The 21239-nt window shown below is 42.6% G+C and overlaps 1 protein-coding gene across 50 annotated transcripts in view; it reads left to right on the plus strand.

Moving 5' to 3' along the window:
* MLLT10 (MLLT10 histone lysine methyltransferase DOT1L cofactor) overlaps window positions 1-21239 on the plus strand; it is a 217751-nt gene that overhangs the window by 66005 nt on the left and 130507 nt on the right. For 49 of the 50 annotated variants that reach the window (XR_016218947.1, XR_016218946.1, XR_016218945.1 and 46 more), the window contains one exon: window positions 10470-10579. The exons of the other annotated variant lie outside the window; for it this stretch is intronic. Coding sequence is in view for 44 of the 49 variants with exons in the window: in XM_070055507.2 (XP_069911608.1) it covers window positions 10470-10579 (110 nt within the window). In the remaining 5 variants the exon portion in view is untranslated. The remainder of the gene's footprint in view (window positions 1-10469; window positions 10580-21239) is intronic. 50 annotated transcript variants of the gene reach the window in all.

The raw sequence follows: 21239 nt of genomic DNA on the forward strand, positions 1-21239 counted from the left end.
GTGACAGCTTTCTGAAAAGGCATATTAGCAGGGAGCTGAATGGGAAGTGGAGCAGCCAGAACTGGAATTGGTATTTCATATGGAATGCTGACATTGCAAGCAGCAGCTTAACTCAGTTGCGCCACAATATCAGCTCCTCTCTCCCCATTTTTATACAAATAGGTGAATAGTTTATCTTTCTGTTATCTGTTTCTGAAACCATATGTTTGTTTTATCGTTTGCTTGTTGATGGATTTTCTAATCTCTTTTTTTAAGTAATGCTTCTCTGTATGCTTACTTGCAAGTGTATGTAAAATTATTGATTCCCAGAAGTGGAATTTTTGGATCAAAGAGATTTTGCAGTTAGTTTTGATAGATATTCCCAAATTACTATTCGCTCCTGTAGCTGCTCTAATAGCAAAGAAGAAGGTATTCTTTTTTTTTTTTTTTTTTTTTTGGACAGGCAGAGTTAGAGAGCGAGAGAGACAGAGAGGAAGGTCTTCCTTTTTCCGTTGGTTTATCCCCCAAATGCCCGCTATGGCTGGCACTGTGCCGATCCGAAGCCAGGAGCCAGGTGCTTCCTTCTGGTCTCCCATGTGGGTGCAGGGCCCTAGCACTTGGGCCATCTTCCACTGCTTTCCCGGGCTACAGCAGAGAGCTGCACTGGAAGAAGAGCAACTGGGACAGAATCCGGGGCCCCGACCGGGACTAGAATGCAGGGTGCCGGCGCCACAGGTGGAGGATTAGCCAAGTGAGCTGTGGCGCTGGCCAAGAAGAAGGAATTCTTTATAACATTTGTAGTCTAATAGGTAAAAGTTGGTATGTTAGAACAGAAAGATTATATTTCTCTTAGTATGAGTGAAGTTGAACATCTTTTCATAATTTAAAGAACATTTTTTTTCTTCATCGGTTTGTTTCTTGGTCTTTTGCTTTTTAATTTTGTTAGAGCTTTCTTAGGAGCCTGCTGTGGGTTGGAAATAGTTTGTCCCTCAAATATTCATGTATTGGAAGATTAGTTTCCCACTGTCATGATGATGGGTGGTCTTGGAACCTTTAAGAGGGTGGACCCTAGGTGGAAGGTGATTGTCTCTTGGTAGGGTACTGCCAGGAGCCAGGAGTTTCTTCTGGGTCTCCTACACAGGTTTAGGGACCCAAGGCCTTGGGCCATCTTCTACTGCTTTTCCTTGCCATAGCAGAGAACTGGATCAGAAGTGGAGCAGCTGGGACTCGAACCGGTGTCCATATGAGATGCAGCACTGCAGGCGGTGGCATTACCCACTATGCCACTCTGTCAGCCCTAGAGCTTTTTTATCATTGAATTTATTAATCCTGTCTTTCATGACTTCCATATTTCGAATCATTAGTTAGAAAGGCCTTTCCTATTTCAAAGTTAAAGCAATTCATTGACAGTTTCCTATGCTATATATATGTATTTTTTAAAGATTGACTTATTTATTTGAAAGGCAGAGAGAGAAATATTGATCCGTCTTCTATCTGCTAGTTCAGTCCCAAGTTGCTGCAAAGGCCAGGGTTGGACCAAACCAAAACCAGGAATCTGAAACTCCATCCAGGTCTCCAACATGGGAGTACTAGCCAAGGACTTGGACCATTTTCTGCTGGTTCTGCAGGCACATTAGCAGGGAACTGGGTTGGAAGTGGAGCACCTAGGAGTGGAATGGCACCTTATGCGGGTTGCTGTTGTAGGTGGCTTAACTTGCTGTAGCACAATGCTGACCCCATCCAATGTCATATTTTTTTATTTTTATAACTCCTGTTTTTTAACAGTTCTTTTTATTTGCAAGAATTAAAGAGGAGGAGAGAGAGAGAGGAGGGGGGGAGACAGAGAGGGAGGGAGGGAGGAAGGGAGGGAGGTCTTCCCTCTTCTGGTTCACTCCCCAAATGCTGAAATGGCTGGAGCTAAGCCTATCCAAAACCAGAAGCCAAGGAGCTTCTTCTGGGTCTCCCACCTGGATATAGGGGCCCAGTGACTTGAGCCATCTTCTACTTCTTTCCCAGGACATCAGCTTGGAGCTGGATTGGAAGTAGAGCAGCCAGGACTCGAATCAGTGCTCAAATGGGATGCCGGCGCTGTAGGCTGGGACTTTAACCTGCTGTGCTGCAGCTCCAGCCCCCACAATGTCATATTTTTGAGAGGTGTTTGGTTTGTTGAATTCTGCAGAAGTTATTCAATGTCTGTTGTGAGCTAGCTGCTTTTCTAGCAACTTGAGGCACATTTCTATCCTCATGCAGCTTATATAGTCTACCATTTGTTATCACTTAACTTGAGTACTGTGTGTGACCCTGAGCAAATTACCTCATTTCTCTGCACTTTCATCCTCATATGTCCACTATGGAGATAAGTGGGCACAGTTCAGATGTGGGTCATGTACCTGGTGTATTGTTTATGTCATGCAGGACTCCTGCTTCCATCCCATATCTCAAAGATTAGCAATGGAAGTTGATTTTAATAATAAAGTACAATGGGATGAATGAAATGTAGTATGTAGTTTTTCTTTTAGAATGTAGACAGTTTTTTTTTTTTTTTTTTTTTTTTTTTATTTTCTGACAGGCAGAGTGGACAGTGAGAGAGAGAGACAGAGAGAAAGGTCTTCCTTTGCCGTTGGTTCACCCTCCAATGGCCGCCGCGGCCGGCGCGCTGCGGCCGGCGCACCGCGCTGATCCGATGGCAGGAGCCAGGAGCCAGGTGCTTCTCCTGGTCTCCCATGGGGTGCAGGGCCCAAGCACCTGGGCCATCCTCCACTGCACTCCCTGGCCACAGCAGAGGGCTGGCCTGGAAGAGGGGCAACCGGGACAGAATCCGGCGCCCCAACCGGGACTAGAACCCGGTGTGCCGGCGCCGCTAGGCGGAGGATTAGCCTAGTGAGCCGCGGTGCCGGCCGAATGTAGACAGTTTTTAAGGTTACTTTCAATTATGTGGTATGCACACACAATAGACTTATTTTTTTAAAAAGTTATTTATTTATTTATTTGAAAGAGTTACACAGAGAGAATAGGAGAGGCAGAGTGAGAGAGAGAGAAAGAGGTCTTCCACCCACTGGTTCACTTCCCAGTTGGCCACAATGGCTGGAGTTGCGCTGATCCAAAATTTGGAGCCAGGAGCGTCTTCTGGTTCTCCCATGTGGGTGCAGGGGCCCAAGGACTTGGACCATCCCCTACTGCTCTCACAGGCTACAGCAGAGAGCTAGATCGGAAGTGGAGCAGCCAGCACTGGTACCAGCGCCCATATAGGATGCTGGCACTGCAGGCAGTGGCCCTACCTGCTTTGCCACAGCACTGGCTCCCACAATAGATTATTATTCAGCCTTAATAGAAAGGGAATCCTGTTACATACTGTGGTGTGAATGGATCTTAAGGATGTTAAGCTAAGTGAAGTAAACCAGTCACAAAAAGGCAAATACTGTATGATTTCACTCATACGAGGTACTTGACTTAGTCAGATTCATAGATGTAGAAAGTTAAATGGTAGGTTTCAGAGGTTGTGAGAATAGGAAAAGAATTGTTTAGTGAATACATAATTTCAGATTTATAAGATGAAAAATTTTTGGAAACCTTTTTTTTTTTTTACAACAAACAGTGCAAATATACTTAACAGTATTAATCTGTACACCTTAAAAATGGTTAAGATTGTGAGTTTCTATTGTGTCTTAATCAGAATAAAAAAATTAAAAATTTAAATATCCTTACTTTTCATGCATTATTGTTTGGCATGGATCTCCAGTATAATCCTTTAGTACAAATTATTATTTATTTATTTTCATTTTTATTTGAAAGGTAGAGAGACACAGACAGATGGACAGAGATCTTGCATCTGCTGGTTCACTCCTGAAAATGACTGCAAATCCAAGGGCCAGGCTGAAGACAGGAGCCTGGAACTCATCTGAATCTTTTTTAAAAGAATATTTTATTTATTTGAGTGGTAGAATTACAGACAGAGAAAGGGAGAGACAGAAAAGTCATCCGCTGGTTCACTCACCAAATGGTGGCAACAGCAGATCTAAAGCCAGGAGCCAGGAGCTTCTTCCAGGTTTGCCAAGTGGGTGCAAGGGTCCAAGGACTTGGGCCATCTTCTGCTGCTTTCCCAGGCCATCATTAGGGAGCTGGATTGGAAATCGAGCAGCCTGGACTTGAACTGGTGCACACATGTGATGCCGGCACCGGAGGCGGAAGTTTAGCTTACTATGCCGGCCCTCATCTGGATCTTTTTACATGGATGGGAGCAGAAGTACTTGAGCCATAGTCTGCTGCTTCTCAGGATATATATTAGCTGGAATCAGGAATGGAAATGGAGGAGCTAAGACTTACATGGGATGCACAAATATCAGTTCATTTTTTCCATGAATTTTTTTGAAGTATCCTTGTATGTGTGGTTTGTCATTGATTGAAATGTTGTTGTATAGTGCACAGCTATAAGTAAAAAATGCTTTTAGTACATGTAACCTACCAAAATGATTTCTTTGCAACACAGTACACTGGAACACACTGGTTGTTCACCCTCCTTATCGTGTGGTGAGGGCTGTGACTTCTGCTGCCAGATACTATCATACTGGATAATACTACATTGGGAAAAGATCAGAATTCAAAGTATGGTTTCTCAAAGTGAAACTACTTTTGTACCATTTCAAAGTTGAAAAATTGTGAGTTGAGCCATTTAAAGTCAGGGATGTCCACATTCTGAATATCCCTTGTGTGTGACAATTAGCTTTCCAGTATTTTCAAGATTTTTTTCTTTGACTTTTAACAGTGATTGTTATTGTATCAGTGGCTTCCTTATTGTTTATTTTTCTGGGGTTCATTGAATCTCTTTAAATCTGTGGATTCATAGGTTATATAAAAATTTGGAAGTTTTGAGCCATTATATGAATGTTCTTTCTGTCTGTGACTTGCTCTTCTACTTCTGGAAAGTAGAAGAGTGGTTTACTTAGCACTACTGCTGTTTTGCCTTATTCTCTCCACCCCTCCTTTTTTCTTCTTAATTTTTATGATCCCCAGACTGGGTAATTGCTATTGGCTTATCTTCAATTTTGTTTCTTTCTTTTTTTAATATTTTATTTATTTGAAAGACAGAGTTACAGAGAGAGGTAGAATGAGAGAGAGAGAGAGAAAGAGAGGTTGGTCTTCCATCTGCTGGTTCACTCCCCAAATGACTGCAACAGCCAGAGTTAAGCTGATCCGAAGCCAGGAGCCAGGAGCTTCCTCTGGGTCTCCCATGTGGGAACAGGGGTCCCAAGGACTTGGGCCATCCACCACTGCTTTGCCAGGCAAAAGCAGAGAGCTGGATCAGAAGTGGAGCAGCCAGACTCAAACTGGCGCCCATATGGGATATTGGGGCACTTCAGGCCTTGGCTTTAACCTGCTGTGCCACAGCGCCGGCTCTTCAATTTTGTTTGTTTCTTTACTCTTCTGCATAGTTATATCTGCTCTTGAAGTCAGCTAGTGGAAGTGTATTTTTGTTACAGTTACTATACATTTCAGCTTCAGAATTTTTGTTTGGTTCCTTTTCTTTTCTTTTTTTTTTTTTAAACATTCATTTATTTATTTGAAAGGCAGTGTCACAGAGAGGCTGAGAGAGAAAGGGAGGTGTTTCATTTGCTGTTCATTCCCCCAAATGGTCACAGCAGCCAGAGCTGAGCTGATCTGAAGCGGAGCTTCTTCTGGGTCTCCCATACGGGTGCAGGGGCCCAAGGGCATGGGCCATCTTCCATTGTTTTCCCAGGCCGTAGCAGAGAGCTGGATCGGAAGTGGAGTAGCTGGGACAGGAACCGGTGCCCGTATGGGATGCCGGCACTCTCTGCACTACATTGCAGGCTCCTGTTTGATTTCTTTTTATAACTTTTTAAAAAAATTATAATTAGCTCGAGATAGTTGATTTAAAGTTTATGTTTGGGCTCATGCCATGGCTCACTTGGTTAATCCTCTGCCTGCAGCGCTGGCATCCCATATGGACACTGGGTACTAGTCCCGGTTGCTCCTCTTCCAGTCCAGCTCTCTGCTGTGGCCCAGGAGAGCAGTGGAGGATGGCCCAAGTGCTTGGGCCCCTGCACCTGCATGGGAGACCAGGAGGAAGCACCTGGCTCCTGGCTTCGGATCGGTACAATGCCGGCTGTAAGCGGCCATTTGGGGAGTGAACCAACGGAAGGAAGACCTTTCTCTTTCTCTCTCTCTTTCTCTCTCTCTCTCTCTGTAACTCTACCTGTCAGATTAAAAAATAAAATAAAATTTATGTCTAAGAAATCCAGGATCATTACTTTTGCAGGCAAAGTTTCTGTTAATTTCCTTTATGAATAGGCCATGCTCTATAGCTTTTTGTAAAAATTGGATGTGTTGAATATTATCAAATCATGTTCTTCTCTTCTGTCAGGATTCAATTTGCTTGCTTGCTGTTTGGGAAATCTTTTTTTTTTTTTTTTTTTTGCTGATTCCTAAGAGTTGTTTGTAAAGTATGTAGTCTTTGTCTTATGTAGTATCTGAAGTTTCTGTGTCTTTGTTTTGTCTTCAATTACTGTTTTGAGAAAGATTTTTAACACCAGTTGCCTGAGACAGAGAACAAAAAAGAAAATGAAAGAAAAAGAATCACCTCTCCCATTGCGTGCACATAGTCTGTGTGCTAGACCTTCCTTCAGTGACTAGTCGTTTACAACTTGCTTGTACCTAGATCTCAGCAAGTGATGAGAGTTTAGAATTTTCTCAGGTCTTTTTTGAGGATTTTTTCTTGGGTGTGCTTTGTCCTGTATTTCCAAGTGAAAGGTGTGCTTCTGAATGCCCCAATTCACTCTAGGAGCTTTTCTTTTAAGTTTTACTTGCCCTGTTTTTGGCTTTCTAGTGAATACACCCACCATAGTCTTTTTTTTTTTTTTTTTTTTTTAAGATTTTATTTATTTATTTGAGAGGTAGAGTTAGACAATGAGAGGGAGAAATGGAGAGAAAGGTCTTCCTTCCTTTGGTTCATTCCCCAGTTCTCACAATGGTTTCAGCTGTGCCGATCTGAAGCCAGGAGCCAGGAGCTTCTTCCTGGTTTCCTACATGGGTGCAGGGTCCCATCTTCCACTGCTTTCCCAGGCCACAGCAGAGAGCTGGATTGGAAGAGGAGCAGCCAGGACTAGAACCAGTGCTCCTATATTATGACGGCACCTTAGGTGCAGGATTAACCTACTGTGCCACAGCGTTGGCCCCCCCACCAGAGTCTTTTGCCCCAGGTCTGTGTGGTATGTTTGCCCTAATATTATGCTGAGGCCTGCCATTCTGTCTTGAGTGAGTTTTGAGAAAGAAGATAAGTTGCATCAGTCCTTCCATAGCCTTCAGACACCTTACAACTGAAAAGCACAGTTCCATGGAAGTTAAGTCTGCCATGCTCATTTTGAACTCAAGTAGCTTCTGTCTTTAAGACCTTTATCCTGCGTCATGCATGAATTAAAGAAGAGTAAAAATGTCAGTGTCCCTGCCATTTTGATTTTTTAAAAAAGATTTATTTATTTAATTATTTGAAAACTTGAGTTACAGAGTGACAGAGGGAGAAATAGATCTTCCATCTGCTGGTTCACTCCGCAAATAGCTGCAACAGCCAGGGCTAGGCTCAGCTTATGATAGGAACCAGGAGATTCTTTTGGGACTCTCACGTGGATGCAGGGGCCAACAACTCGGGGCCATCTTCTGCTGCTTTCCCAGGCCAGGGAGTTGGATCAGAAGTAGAGTAGATGGAACACCTAATTGGAGCCCCTATGGGTTGTTGGCATCACAGTGGGCAGCTTAACATCCTGTGCCACAATGCCTGCACACGGAAAATACTTTTTAATGCAATCAGTCATGTATTTTAAATGAAAGAAGACTTTTTGTGTAGTCAACATTCATTAAAATTAACTAAATATTTATCAGTCTTCATTGTTTAACACATAGCATACTTCTGGGATCATTTTTCTGATTACCTGAGAAAATTTTTTGGTGTTTCTTCAAGAGAAGTGTGTTTTGATTCTGTAAAAATATTTGGTTTCATTGAAAGATTTATTTATTTATATGAAAAGCAGAGTTACAGAGGACGAGGCAGAGAGCGAGCAAGCAGTCCTAAATCAGCTGGTTGACTCCCCAGGTGGCTGCAATGGCTGGAGCTGTGCCGATCCGAAGCCAGGATCCAGGAGCTTCGTCTGGGTCTTCTCATGGAGGGTGCAGGGGCCCAAGGACTTGACTATCTTCTTCTGTTTTCCCAGGCCATAGCTGATAGCTGGATCAAAGTGGAGCAGCCAGGACTTGAACCAGCGCTTATATGTGGTGCTGGCAGTGCAGGCGGCGGCTTTAACCAATACACTGCAGCGTTGGCCCCTAAATCAGTCTTTACACATATAAAATATGTGGCCAGCGCTGTGTTGTAATAGGTTAAGCTTCCGCTGCAGTACTGGCATCCCAAATGGGTGCCAGTTTGAGTCCTAGCTGTTCCACTTCCAGTCCTGCTCCCTGCTAATAGCCTGGGAAAGCAGTGGAAGATGGCCCAAGTCCTTGGGCCCCTATACCTGCATAGGAGACCCAGAAGAAGCTCCTATCTCTTGGCTTTTAATCGGCCCCGCTCTGGCCATTGCTGCCATTGCTGCCATTGGGGAGTGAACCAGAGTTTGGAAGACCTCACTCAGTGTGTCTGTCCTTCTCTCTCTGACTTTCAAATAAATAAAATAAATCTTTAAAAAGAGAGATATGAGGCTTCTATTTGCTGATTGACTTCTCAAATGTCTGCAACAGCAGGGGTGGTCCACACTGCATCCAAATCTCCCATGTGAGTGGCAAAGCCCAGAACTTGAGCTATCATCTGCCGCCTCTTAGGATGCATTAACAGGAAACTAGAGTGGAAGTGTACTGGGGACACTCTACTATGGGATGTGGGATTGTGAAGTGCCAGCTTAACGTGGTGTGCAACAATGCCCACATCCACTATTTTCTTATCGAAGTTGAAGCAGTTGCCAGTCTAGGCCATTGATGTCTGAATTTTTGCTTCTAGTTATAAACAGTTACAAAGAAATTAGTTAGAAAGGAATAAGTTAATATAACAATGGTTAATTTTGTCATATGTTTGATCATAACATACTTAATACGTTAAAAATTATTCATTTATTTATTTGAAAGACAGGGATTAGAGAGGAGAGTGAGAGCTAGCTTCAGTCTATTGATTCACTCCCTGAATGGGTAGAACAACCAGGGTTGGCCAGGGCAGGAGGCAGGAACTCCATTCTGGTCTCACACATGGATGTCAAGGGCCCAAGTACTTGATTCATCTTCTGCTGCCTTTCCAGAATTAGCAGGAAGCTGGATTGAAAGCAAAAAACAACCATAGCTCAAGCCAGTCCTGTAGTGTGGGATGCCTACATTGCAAGCAGTATACTACAACACCAGACCCATACTTAATTTAGTATTTATATTTGATAATTGCCAAATTAATTTTGTTTCATGATTGATTAATTGGAGAGGCAGAGTTCAGATAGAGGGAGAGACAGAAAGGTTTTCTATTGGCTGATTCACTCCCCAGATGGCTGCAATGGCCAGAGCTCTGCCAATCCAACGCCAACAGGAGCTGCTTCCAGGTTTCCCATGTGGATGCAGGGACCCAAACACTTGGGCCATCTTCTGCTTTGCCAGGCCATTGCAGAGAGCTGAATCAGAAGAGCTGATGGAACATGAACTGGCGCGCATATGGAATGCCGGTGCCACAGGCAGGAGCTTAGCCTACAACACTAAAATAGCTCCTTAATATAAATTTTTAGAATATTTCAAATGGAAGTTTAAAATAGTAAAGCAATGATTATTACACATTATCAAAATATTGACATTTAAAATGATTAACATTAAAATATTAGAAATATTTCTCAAGTTCCAAACTACTTAAAAGTTTTTATAGTGATTCTCAGAAGTAGTGTTGATCTGAAGAATTTATTCTTTTTTTAACATATATTTATTTGAGAGGCAGAGTTACAGAGATGGAGAGGCAGAGAGAGAGAAAGAGAAATCTTTCATCCCCTGGTTCACTCCCCAAATGGCTACCATGGCTGGTGCCAAACCAATCTGAAGCCAGGAGCCAGGAGCTTCTTCTGAGTCTCCTACATGGGCGCAGGACTTGGACTGTCTTCCACTGCTTTCCCAGGCTCTTTAGTGGAGGAGCCATTGAAACCAATGCCCTTATGGGATGTTGGTACTGCAGGCGGTGTGCCACATCACTGGTCCCAAAATTTTTTCTTATAAGAAGTGCAGTGCTAGAATCTGAATTTGTAGATATTTCTTTTTGTTTACGTTACAGTGCAAAGTAACTGTATACATGATTATGAAGGCTTTGTCATTTTTGGTTGACAGTTCTCAGACCTGCAACTGACTCTGTAATGAGAATTTAATGTTCTTTGTTGTACATTTGCTTAAATAGGCATCTTTAAGGTTTTTCCTTAGAAAAAAGGTAGTGACTTTGTTAAACTGAAAAAATGATGTTTTAATTTATTTATTTTTAGGTTGGGCTCATGTGGTTTGTGCCCTGTATATTCCAGAGGTACAGTTTGCCAATGTGTCCACAATGGAACCAATTGTTTTACAGTCTGTTCCTCATGATCGTTACAATAAGGTACAGTAGATATTATTTTATTTCTAATTTAACAATTTCATTTTACAACTAGGAGATGGATAAGAATTTTTGGTATTTGAAAGTTAGGGGCCTTTTAAATTTTAAACTAAAGGCTTTCATCAAATTCCAGAGAGATCTCAAAAGAATAGAATTATGCTAGACAAGAACAGTTATTCAGATATGTTTCTGAAGTTATAGGAGTACAAATAAAGCTGTGATTCCTTTTATATTAATTTGGGTATTTAATATTCGAGTATTTACCAGTCATTTTAATCCTTATAAACATGTCTTCTAAGAGTTACTGACTATTCTCACTTTTTCTGTTTCTTTTTTTTTTTTTTTTTTTTTTTTTTGACAGGCAGAGTTAGACAGTGAGAGAGAGAGAGAGACAGAGAGAAAGGTCTTCTTTCTGTTGGTTCACTCCCCTAATGGCCGCCACGGCCCGTGCTGTGTGCCGATCCAAAGCCAGGAGCTGGGTGCTTCCTCCAGGTCTCCCATGCAGGTGCAGGAGCCCAAGCACCTGGGCCATCCTCCACTGTCCTCCTGGGCCACAGCAGGGAGCTGGACTGGAAGAGGAGCAACTGGGACTAGTACCCGGTGCCCCAACCGGAACCAGAACCCGGGTGCCGGCCTATTCTCACTTTTTGAACTATCAAGTTCTTTTAAACTTGAATTAATTATTATTTAGGATAATATCCATTGTAATGTCATGCACTCTTTTTTTTTTTTTTAAACCCTTGTTTCAGAATGGTACATTATGTATCAGAATGGTATATATGTACCTGGAAGCTAATTTTTTATTGTTGGCCTTTGGAAGTTAATTGCTTTATCCCTGTAAATTCACATGATGGTTCTTCACAAAGTTCATGGAATAATGAAGTTAAAAGATAAATTTATTTTAGTGTAGAAAAATTTAAAATCCCTGCCTAGTTTTTTCGTAATGCACGTTTCTGATGAACTTTTTGAAGTGCTTCTGTATATATGCTTCTGTATATATTTATTGTCTTCTGCATTTTAGAAGGCTTTTGTATTTTTCAGTTTGCCATTTAATGAATTAATTGTCAATGTGAACATTTAATTGAAGGTATGCTTTCCATATGTGAAAGAAATTTTCATGGCAGCCAAGATTTCAAATGTTTGTATATTGAAAAGCTTTTTTATTATATAGTGTTTAAATGTGGAGTATATAGATTAAGGTAAAAATCTTCCCTTTCAGATACTTTTAGATGTTTTCCTTTTGTATTTTGCTTATAATGTATAACTGTGAAGAATTTAGATTTTTTGCTTCTATTGTTTGTCCTCTTTTGAAAATCCTGAATATCTTTTTGAGTTATTAAATGAAATTTATGCCATATTTGTAGTGAATAGTTTGTAATACAAAATATTAGTAGAATTAATAAACTTTAACTTAATTGAACAACCTTATTTTCTTTGGTTGTTGTTATTGTTTTTGTTTGTTTTTTTTTTTTTTGTTTTAAATAGGTAGAGACAGAGACTGCTGCTTCACTCCCTAGATGCCTGTAATGGCTGGGGCTAGAGCCAGGAGTCTGGAACTTAGTCCAGGTCTTCTTTATAGGAAGCATACCTGAGCTTTACTGTTGCCTGCAATGCTGTGAGAAGTTAGAGTTAGGAACCAGAGCGAGGAATGGAACCCAGGCACTCTAGTGAGGAACATGTTTATCATAATCATTAGAATAAACAGGCTACTCCGACCTCTTATCTTTGAAGGTCCTAGTTTGGTGTCTGGCATATAGTTACACTAGTAGAATGTCTGTGAATATAAATATTTTTGGAAGCTTCAACAAACATATTAGATGAAATCCTCTACAATGCATTTGGCAATTTATACTACAGAAGCACTATGTGAGATTGCCGTGTATCATGTTACATGCAGTGTGTTTACCATTCAAGACAAATCTTTGCTTTGATGTTCTTGTTTTTTCCTTCTTCTTTTTTTTAAAGACTTATTTACTTGAAAAGCAGAGTGATGGAGAGGGAGGTAGAGATAGAGATCTTCCACTTGCTGGTTCAGTTCCCAAATGCCACAAGAACTTGGACTGGGCCAAGCTGAAACCAGGAGTGAGGAACTCCATCTGGTTCTCCTATGTGGCTGGCAGGTGCTCAAGTACTTGTGCCATTATCTGTTGCCTTCTTAGGTGCATTAGCAGGAAGAGTGGAGTGGAGTAGCTGAGACTTGGACTAGCACTCTGATATGGGTTTCAAACATCCTAAACAGTGTCTTACCTTCTTGGCCACAGTTCTTACCCAGTCTTTGCTGTTCTTTTTTTTTATTTTTAAATGATTTATGGTGCAATTTTGGAAGTGTCACATTGAGTTAAGATTGAAATGGATTGAAATGCATATATTGAAAAGGGTTTTTAAACTTGTGACTGCCTAGTTTCTTTGGACACCTCTTTCACCTCCTAAATCTGAAATAAATTAGATAGTAGCATTTCTCTTGTTGCTCTCTTCACTGCTTTATCTATATCAAAACAATATGTGCCGATCCGAAGCCAGGAGCCAGGAGCTTCTTCTGGGTCTCCCACGTGGGTGCAGGGGTCCAAGGACTTGGGCCATCTTCCACTGCTTTCCCAGGCCACAGCAGAGAGCTGGATGGGAAAAGGAGCAGCTGGGACTAGAACCGGCACCCATATGGGATTCCGGCACTTCAGTCCAGGGTGTTAACCCACTGAGCCACAGCGCCAGCCCCTCCCTCCCTCCCTCCCTCCCTCCCTTCCAAGATTTATTTATTTGACTTGAAAGAGTTACACAGAGAGGAGAAGCAGAGAGAGAGAGAGAGAGGTCTTCCATCCGCTGGCTTACTCCCCAGATGGCCACAACGGCCGGAGCTGCGCTGACCTGAAGCCAGGAGCTTCTTTCGGGTCTCCCACACGGGTGCAGGAGCCCAAGGACTTGGGCCATTTTCTTCTGCTTTCCCATGCCATACCAGAGAGCTGGGTCAGAAGTGGAGCAGCCGGGTCTCGAACTGGCGCACATATGGGATGCTGGCACCGCAGGCAGTGGCTTTACCTGCTACGCCACCCTCCCCCCAAATTTTCTTAATGATCATATTAATATACCATTCATTGTAATGAACAATGAAATTACCTTGCTTTGCTCTCTGATATTCACATTAGTCTGTTTTGAAAGAAACAAATACATGAACAGCTCAAAAATGAACATTTTGTCTTCTGAGGTAGAAATATGAAAAAAATGATTTAGCATGTTTCCAGTTCTGTGTATAACAAGCTCAGAATTTGACATTCCGTTGTAAAAAATAAAAGCCAAACACACTGAAAATCCAACAACTGTACTTAGATCTGGAGGGCCAAACTACCCCCAAAACTGGGTGGATACAGAGTATGGCAACATACCTGCACAAAACTTCAGGAACCAGTGCTGGAGCAGGAAAATGAGAACTGCACTTGACGATTTGCTGGAGACTACATGTGAGCAATGCAGCCAGTCAGAGCCTTCATGGAAGCTAGTCATTAGCAGGTTCCCCAACACTTTTCTCAGTGTTACTTCCAAGAGCTCTGCAAAGGCTCTATAATGAGATATATGATAACCAAGCCTTCTGTGTTTTTACCTTTGGAGAAAGGGAACCATGTTTATGTTCTTTCTAATGAAAGATAGTAGTGTTTGTGATTTTGTGTGTGTGTGTGTGTGTGATTATTAGTAAGGTCATGTATTTTAAAGCTCTTTTAAGTTAATGTTTGCTAATTGACATTAAGTAGCTTCATTTGCATATTATATCTTTCTAACAAAGCATTTAAAAAAAAGATTTTATTTATTTTAAAGGCAGAGTTGCAGACAGAAAGAGGGGCCAGTGCTGTGGCATACTGAGTAGAGCCGTCACCTACATTGCCGGCATTCCATATGGGCAAGTCCAAGCTCCACTTCTGATCCAACTCTCTGCTATGGCCTGGGAAAGAAGTAGAAGATGGCCCAAGTCTTTGGGCCCCTGCACCCATGAGGGAGACCCAGAAGAAGCTCCTAGCTCCTGTCTTCGAATCAGCTGAACTCTGGCCATTGAGGGCATTTGGGGCGTAAACTAGTGGATGGAAGACACCCTCCACCCCCATTACTCTGTCTTTGAAATAAATAAAATATTTTTTCTAAAGATTTATTATTATTTGAGAGTCATATTCAGAGAGGGACAGAGGTTGGTCTTCCATACAGTGGTTCACTCCTGTAATGGCTGCAATGGCTGGAGCTGGGCCAGTCTGAAACCAGGAGCCAGTATCTTCATCCAGGTCTCCCACGTGGGTGCAGGGGCCTAAGGACTTGAGCCATCTTCTACTGTTATACCAGGCCATAACAGAGAGCTGGATTGGAAGAGGAGCAGTCGAGACTAGAACTGGTGCCCATATGGGATGCTGACACTTCAGGCCAGGACTTTAAACCACTGTGCCACAGCGCCGGCCCCAGTAGAATATTTTAAGTAAGAAAAGTTGAAGCTTTATTTCAGAGAGTCTTACAAATATCATGTTTTATTTTTGTAATTACAGGGCAGTAGTGTGATCTGAGATGCCAGATGGAAAATGAGGCCTCTAAAAACAAATGAAAAGAATACATTTGGGTCTAAAATAGACATGAGATTTCATCTTCCAACAGTGTAACTGTTAGGGCAGATAGTAGAAAACCATGAAATAGTGTCAAATAGAGATGAGTAACTTAATATATATAGCAACAGATTCTAAAAGTGATTAGGCTATTATTGCCAGTGATTACGGTTTCTTTCCAGCCACAGTATTACAGGATATGTAGTCTGTCTCTGTCTCCCCTTTCTTTTGGTTATAGATCAAATTTATTTTTCAAAGTGTTGACCTACCCTAGAACTGTTACTATCCAAATTCCCAGATAACACACCATCTAATTGCTTCATAAAAAATTAAAAAAAAAAAAAGGTTTTTATTTCAGAGGCAGAGAGATAAAGAGAAAGAGTTAGTTCCCATTTGTGAGTTCTTTCCTCAAATCCTTGCAGAGGTTGGGACAAGGTTGGACCAAAGCCCCAAGAGGAACTCAATCAGGGCTTCCTGCATGTATTTCAGGACCCAACTACTTGAGCCATCAGGCTGCCTTCCAAGGAAGTTGGAATCAGGCGCTAGAGCCAGGAATGGAACCCTGGCATTCTTTTTTTTTTTTTTAAAGATTTATTTATCTATTTGAAAGGCAGAGTTACAGAGAGGCAGAGGCAGAGAGAGAGAGAGAGGGGTCTTCCATCTGCTGGTTTACTCCCCAGATGGCCACATGGCTGGAGTTGTGCTGATCCAAAGCCAGGAGCTTCTTTTTGGTCTCCCATGCCGGTGCAAAGGCCCAAGGAAAGGCCCGAGGACCTGTGCCATCTTCTACTGCTTTCCCAGGCCAAAGCAGAGAGCTAGATTGGAAGTGGAGCAGCCGGGTCTCGAATTGGCACCCATATGGGATGCCGGCACTGCAGGCAGCAGTTTTCCTCACTATGCCGCAGCGCTGGCCCCTCATGATGTTTTTAATAGTTTTTCTTGGGTTATTTTCTTAGTGGTTTTACTAGGGTTTTTGATATTCAGCATAACTTACTAGAATTTACTTTATTTCCAGCAAGATACTGAAAATTTATTCCTAAATAGCTCCATTCCTGTTCCTCTGTTTGTGCTATTATTGTTTTAAAAATTATGGCTATGTATACTACAAACCATATAATGCATTGGATTTTTAAAAAATGGTTTATTGACTCTCTCATTACAGAGAGAGAGGGAGATACAGGAAAGAAATCTTCCATCTGCTGGTTCATTCCTCAAATGTCCACAGTGGCCAGGGCTGGGTGGGGCTGAAACCAGAAACCAGGAGCTTCTTCTGATTTCTCTCGTGGGTGCTGGTGCCTAAGGATCTGAATTTCTTGGGCACATTTTCAGGAAACTGGATTGGAAATGGAGCTGCCAGGTGCTGGGATGCCAGCATTGTAGGTGGTGTCTTAACCTGCTAAGATACAACGCTGCCTGTCCCTCAACAATGCGCTGTTAAAATTGTTGTTTTACATAATCATGTATCTTGAGTTTGTGAGTGGTATACATGTGTCTGTTTTTGTTTACTTACCTTCCTGTGACTTTGAGTTATTATTTGGTGTTATTTCCTTACTCTAGTGTAGTTTTATTTGTACCTCCTTTCACATAGATTGCATTTCTGCATGTTGTAATTCAAAGAACACTCAGTATTTTTTAATTAATTAATTAATTAATTAATTTTTTGACAGGCAGAGTTAAACACTGAGTGAGAGAGAGAGAGAGAGAGAGAGAGAGAGAAAGCGAAAGGTCTTCCTTCCATTGGTTCACCTCCCAAAATGGCCGCTAAGGCCAGCGCGCTGTGCCGATCCGAATCCAAGAGCCAGGTGCTTCCTCCTGGTCTCCCATGCCGGTGCAGGGCCCAAGCACTTGGGCCATTCTCCACTGCCTTCCCGGGCCACAGCAGAGAGTGGAGAAGAGCAACTGGGACTAGTACCCAGCACCCCAGCCGGGACTACAACCTGGAGTACAGGCCGGAGGATTAGCCTAGTGAGCTGCGGCTCCGGCCATCAGAATTTTTTTTTACAGAAAGGTTTATTTATTTGAAAGGCAGAGTTCTAGAGAGGTCAAAACAGAGACGGGGGGAGGGAGAGGGAGAGGGAGAGATAGAGTGATCTTCCATCTGGTTTACTCCCCAGATGCCCTCAGTGGCTGGGGCTGGGACAGCTGGAAGCCAAGAACCAGGATCTTCATCCAGATTTCCCATGTGGATGGCAGGGCTCATGTATTTTGGCCATCTTCTGCTGCTTTCCCAGGTACTTTAGCAGGGTGCTGGATGGGAATTGGAGCAGCTGAGACTTGAACTGGTACCCATATGGGATGCTGATTGTACAGACAGTGGCTTAACCTGTTGTACTACACTGCCAGCCCCTCTATATTGTTTTAAGCAATTATGTTTTCAGTGAATAGAATGACAAAATATCTAATCAATATTGTCATTTGCCGCATTGTTAACCTCTATCAGAGACTTTTTTTAAAAATATGGATTACAGTTGTGATTGGTGTCATTTGAGTTCAGCCTAACATACTTGCTGTTTGTCATATCTAGAGCAATAAAATCTCTCTAATGAGTTTTTGTTTGAGAATGTCTTACTTTTGCTTTTATGTTTGAAAGATAGCTTTGCTGGACATGGGATTCTTGGTTGACAGTTGTCTACTCCCTTCTCCCTGCCCCCACATTTTTGAGTATATTATTTCACTGCGTTTGGCCTCAGTTTTTTGTGATGAGCACTCTGATGTTAGTTTTATTGGGTTTCTTTTCTGTGTGACAAGTCATTTTTTCTTGCTGTTTTGAAGATTTTATTTTTGCTGTTATATTGAGTGTGGATCACTTTGTGCTTATTTTGATTTTATTGGATTTTTTGGATGTATATATTGCATTTAGCCAAGCTTTGGAAAATTTCAGTCATTGTTTTTCAGATACTTCTTTTTTTAAAGATTTATTTACTTGCAAGTAAGAGTTACGCAGAGAAAGAGTCAGAGAGAGTGGGAGGTCTTCCATCCGATGGTTCATTTGCTCATTGGCTGCAATGGCCAGAGCTGCTCTGATCCGAATCCAGGAGCCAGGAGCTTCTTCCAGGTCTCCCATGCGGGTGCAGGGGCCCAAGGACTTGGGCCATCTTCCACTGCTTTCCCAGGCCAAATCAGAGAGCTGGATTGGAAGTGGAGCAGCCAGGTCTGGAACTGGCGCCCATATGGGACTCCAGCACTGCAGGCCAGGGCTTTAACAGTGTGCTGGCCCCAGTGCTGGCTTTTATCTACCTTTCTTACTGGGTTATATGTATGTTAGTGCACTTACTGGCAGTCTCACATTCTGAAGTTGTATAATATTAAAAAAGTTCTTTATATAATCTCTATTGCTCTGTCTTTAAGTTTACTAATTTTTTTCTTCTAGCAGTTCAATTGTGCTGTTGAGCCTCTTTAATAAAATTTAAACTTTAAATTTCCAGTTTGTTGATAACTTTGTGATGCAGGTAGGCAGCCGGGAATGTAGCTAGCAGGGAGCAGCTGATGTTACCAGGACCTCCTTGGAGCCCCACATGTGCTGCCTCAGATCACCCCCCCCTTTTGTGCACTGCCTCAGATCTGCCAGCCCCCTCTCCCTCAGCCCTCTGTAATGGAAAACCATAGCTTCTGTAGTTTTGTGCCTTGGCATTGGTGCTATCTTTAAATATCTACTTGCTGGTTGTATGTCCATGATGACCTTTAGCTCGATATAAGGTCATTTTAATCAAATTACCATGGCCCATGCTCCCACTTCTTCCCATTATGCACCTAATGGCATGACATTTCCAAGATTTCAAAAAAAGGGGCAAGGAAATGGGTGGCGCTTCTAACCCTGTCCCAAATTCTAACCTTTTTGAATATTCAATGAAGTCTCATCCCAGACTCTGTTACACCTCCAAATCATATAATGGACAGTTCTAAACCCTGTTGGAATTCTCTTGAGCCTACTGGCATTCTTTGTGAGTATGTTCTTTCAACTTTTGTCTTTTTTTTTTTTTTGGACAGGCAGACTTAGACAGTGAGAGAGAGAGAGAGAGAAAGGTCTTCCTTCCGTTGGTTCACCTCCCAAAATGGCCGCTAAGGCCGGCGCGCTGCGCCAATCCGAATCCAGGAGCCAGGTGCTTCCTCCTGGTCTCTCATGTGGGTGCAGGGCCCAAGCACTTGGGCCATTCTCCACTGCCTTTCCCGGGCTACAGTAGAGAGCTGGACTGGAAGAGGAGCAACCAGGACAGAATCCTGAGCCCCGTCTGGCACTAGAACCCTGGGTGCCAGCGCCGCAGGTGGAGGACTAGCCAAGTGAGCTGTGGCGCTGGCCTCAACTTTTGTCTTCTAATTCCAATATCCAGGAGCCTTAAATGCAGTTTGTATTGCCTGCTTTATTTCCTGTATATGGGCCACACTTTATTTATTTGCATATTTTCTAAAATTTTTTTAAACTTAAAACTGATTTTAGGTAATATTTTGCATCCACTCTGGATGATAATTTTGCATTATCCTGTGGGTCTTCTTATAAATATTGTTGGCATTTTTTTTTTAAAGTAAATTTTCATTTACTTATTTTTATTCATTTGAAAGAGGGAGAAAGAGCAAGAAAGATTTTCCTTCTGCTAGTTCACTTCCTAAATTCCCACATCAGTTAGGACAGGACCAGTCTGAAGCAGAGACTTGGGAATCAATCTGGGTGGAAGGTACCCAAGAAATTGAGCTATCGCCTGGTGTCATCAGCTCAGTCTGTGTCTCCCACATAGGTAGAAAGGATCCAACTACTGAACATATCACTTGCTGCCTCACAGAATGCGTATTAGTAGGAAGCTGGAATCAGAAGTGGAGGTGGAACTTGAACCCAGGAACTCTAATCTGGGATATAGGTAACCTAAATGGCTTCTTAATTGCTGTGCCAAATGTGCACTCTCATTTATTTATTTTTAATTTTTATTTTTAATACTTGAAAGACAGAGCTCTTCCATCCTCTGGTTTACTTTCCAGCTGAGGCTGGGCCAGGCAGAAGCCAGGAGCCAAGAACTACTTCAAAGTCTTCTATGTGGGTGGCAGGAACTCAGACTTGATCGATCATTTATTACTTCTCAGGCATATTAGCAGGGAGCTGGATTGAAAGTGGAGGTGGCACTCAAACTTATGTATTCATTATGGAATGTGAGCATCCCAAATGGTGGCTAAATTCACTGCACCATAATACCTGCCTCCTATTTATTTCTTTACTTATTTTTTATAAGTAATTATTTATTTTATTTGAAAGAGTTATATAGAGGGAAGGAGAGGTGTAGAGCTTCCATCCACTACTTCACTGCCCAATTGGCTGCAACAGCTGGAGCTGCACTGATCTGAAGCCAGGAGCCAGGAGTTTCTTCCGGATCTCCCATGTGGGTACAGGGGCCCAAGGACTTAGGGCATCTTCTACTGCTCTCCTAGGCCATAGCAGAGAGCTGGTTGAAAGTGAGGCCACTGGGACTTGAACTGGACTCCATATGGGATGCTGGCACTGCAGGCAGTGACTTTACCTGCTACACTACAGCGCTGGACCCTATTAATTTTTTTTTTTTTTTTTTTTTTTTGACAGGCAGAGTGGACAGTGAGAGAGAGAGACAGAGAGAAAGGTCTTCCTTTGCCGTTGGTTCACCCTCCAATGGCCGCCGCGGCCAGCGCGCTGCGGCCGGCGCACTGTGCTGATCCGATGGCAGGAGCCAGGAGCCAGGTGCTTTTCCTGGTCTCCCATGGGGTGCAGGGCCCAAGCACCTGGGCCATCCTCCACTGCACTCCCTGGCCACAGCAGAGGGCTGGCCTGGAAGAGGGGCAACCGGGACAGAATCCGGCGCCCCGACCGGGACTGGAACCCGGTGTGCCGGCGCCGCAAGGCGGAGGATTAGCCTAGTGAGCCGCGGCGCCGGCCCTATTAATTTTTTTAATGACTTTACTAACTGTGAATTCCTAACAGCTTCAGAAGGCCATGTTCAAACATATTTCCTTCTCCTAGCTTAAATACCTAGTATCGCCACATCTTGGATTCATATAAAACACTAGCCGGATTATACTTAAGTTGTGTTAGCTTGTTAGAGTTTTCACTTTTATTTATTTACTTACTTATTTTTGACAGG

This window comes from Oryctolagus cuniculus, chromosome 13 (assembly GCF_051225735.1).
Source record: "Oryctolagus cuniculus isolate XC-2025 breed Fujian yellow rabbit chromosome 13, ASM5122573v1, whole genome shotgun sequence".
Taxonomy (NCBI): Eukaryota; Metazoa; Chordata; class Mammalia; order Lagomorpha; family Leporidae; genus Oryctolagus; species Oryctolagus cuniculus.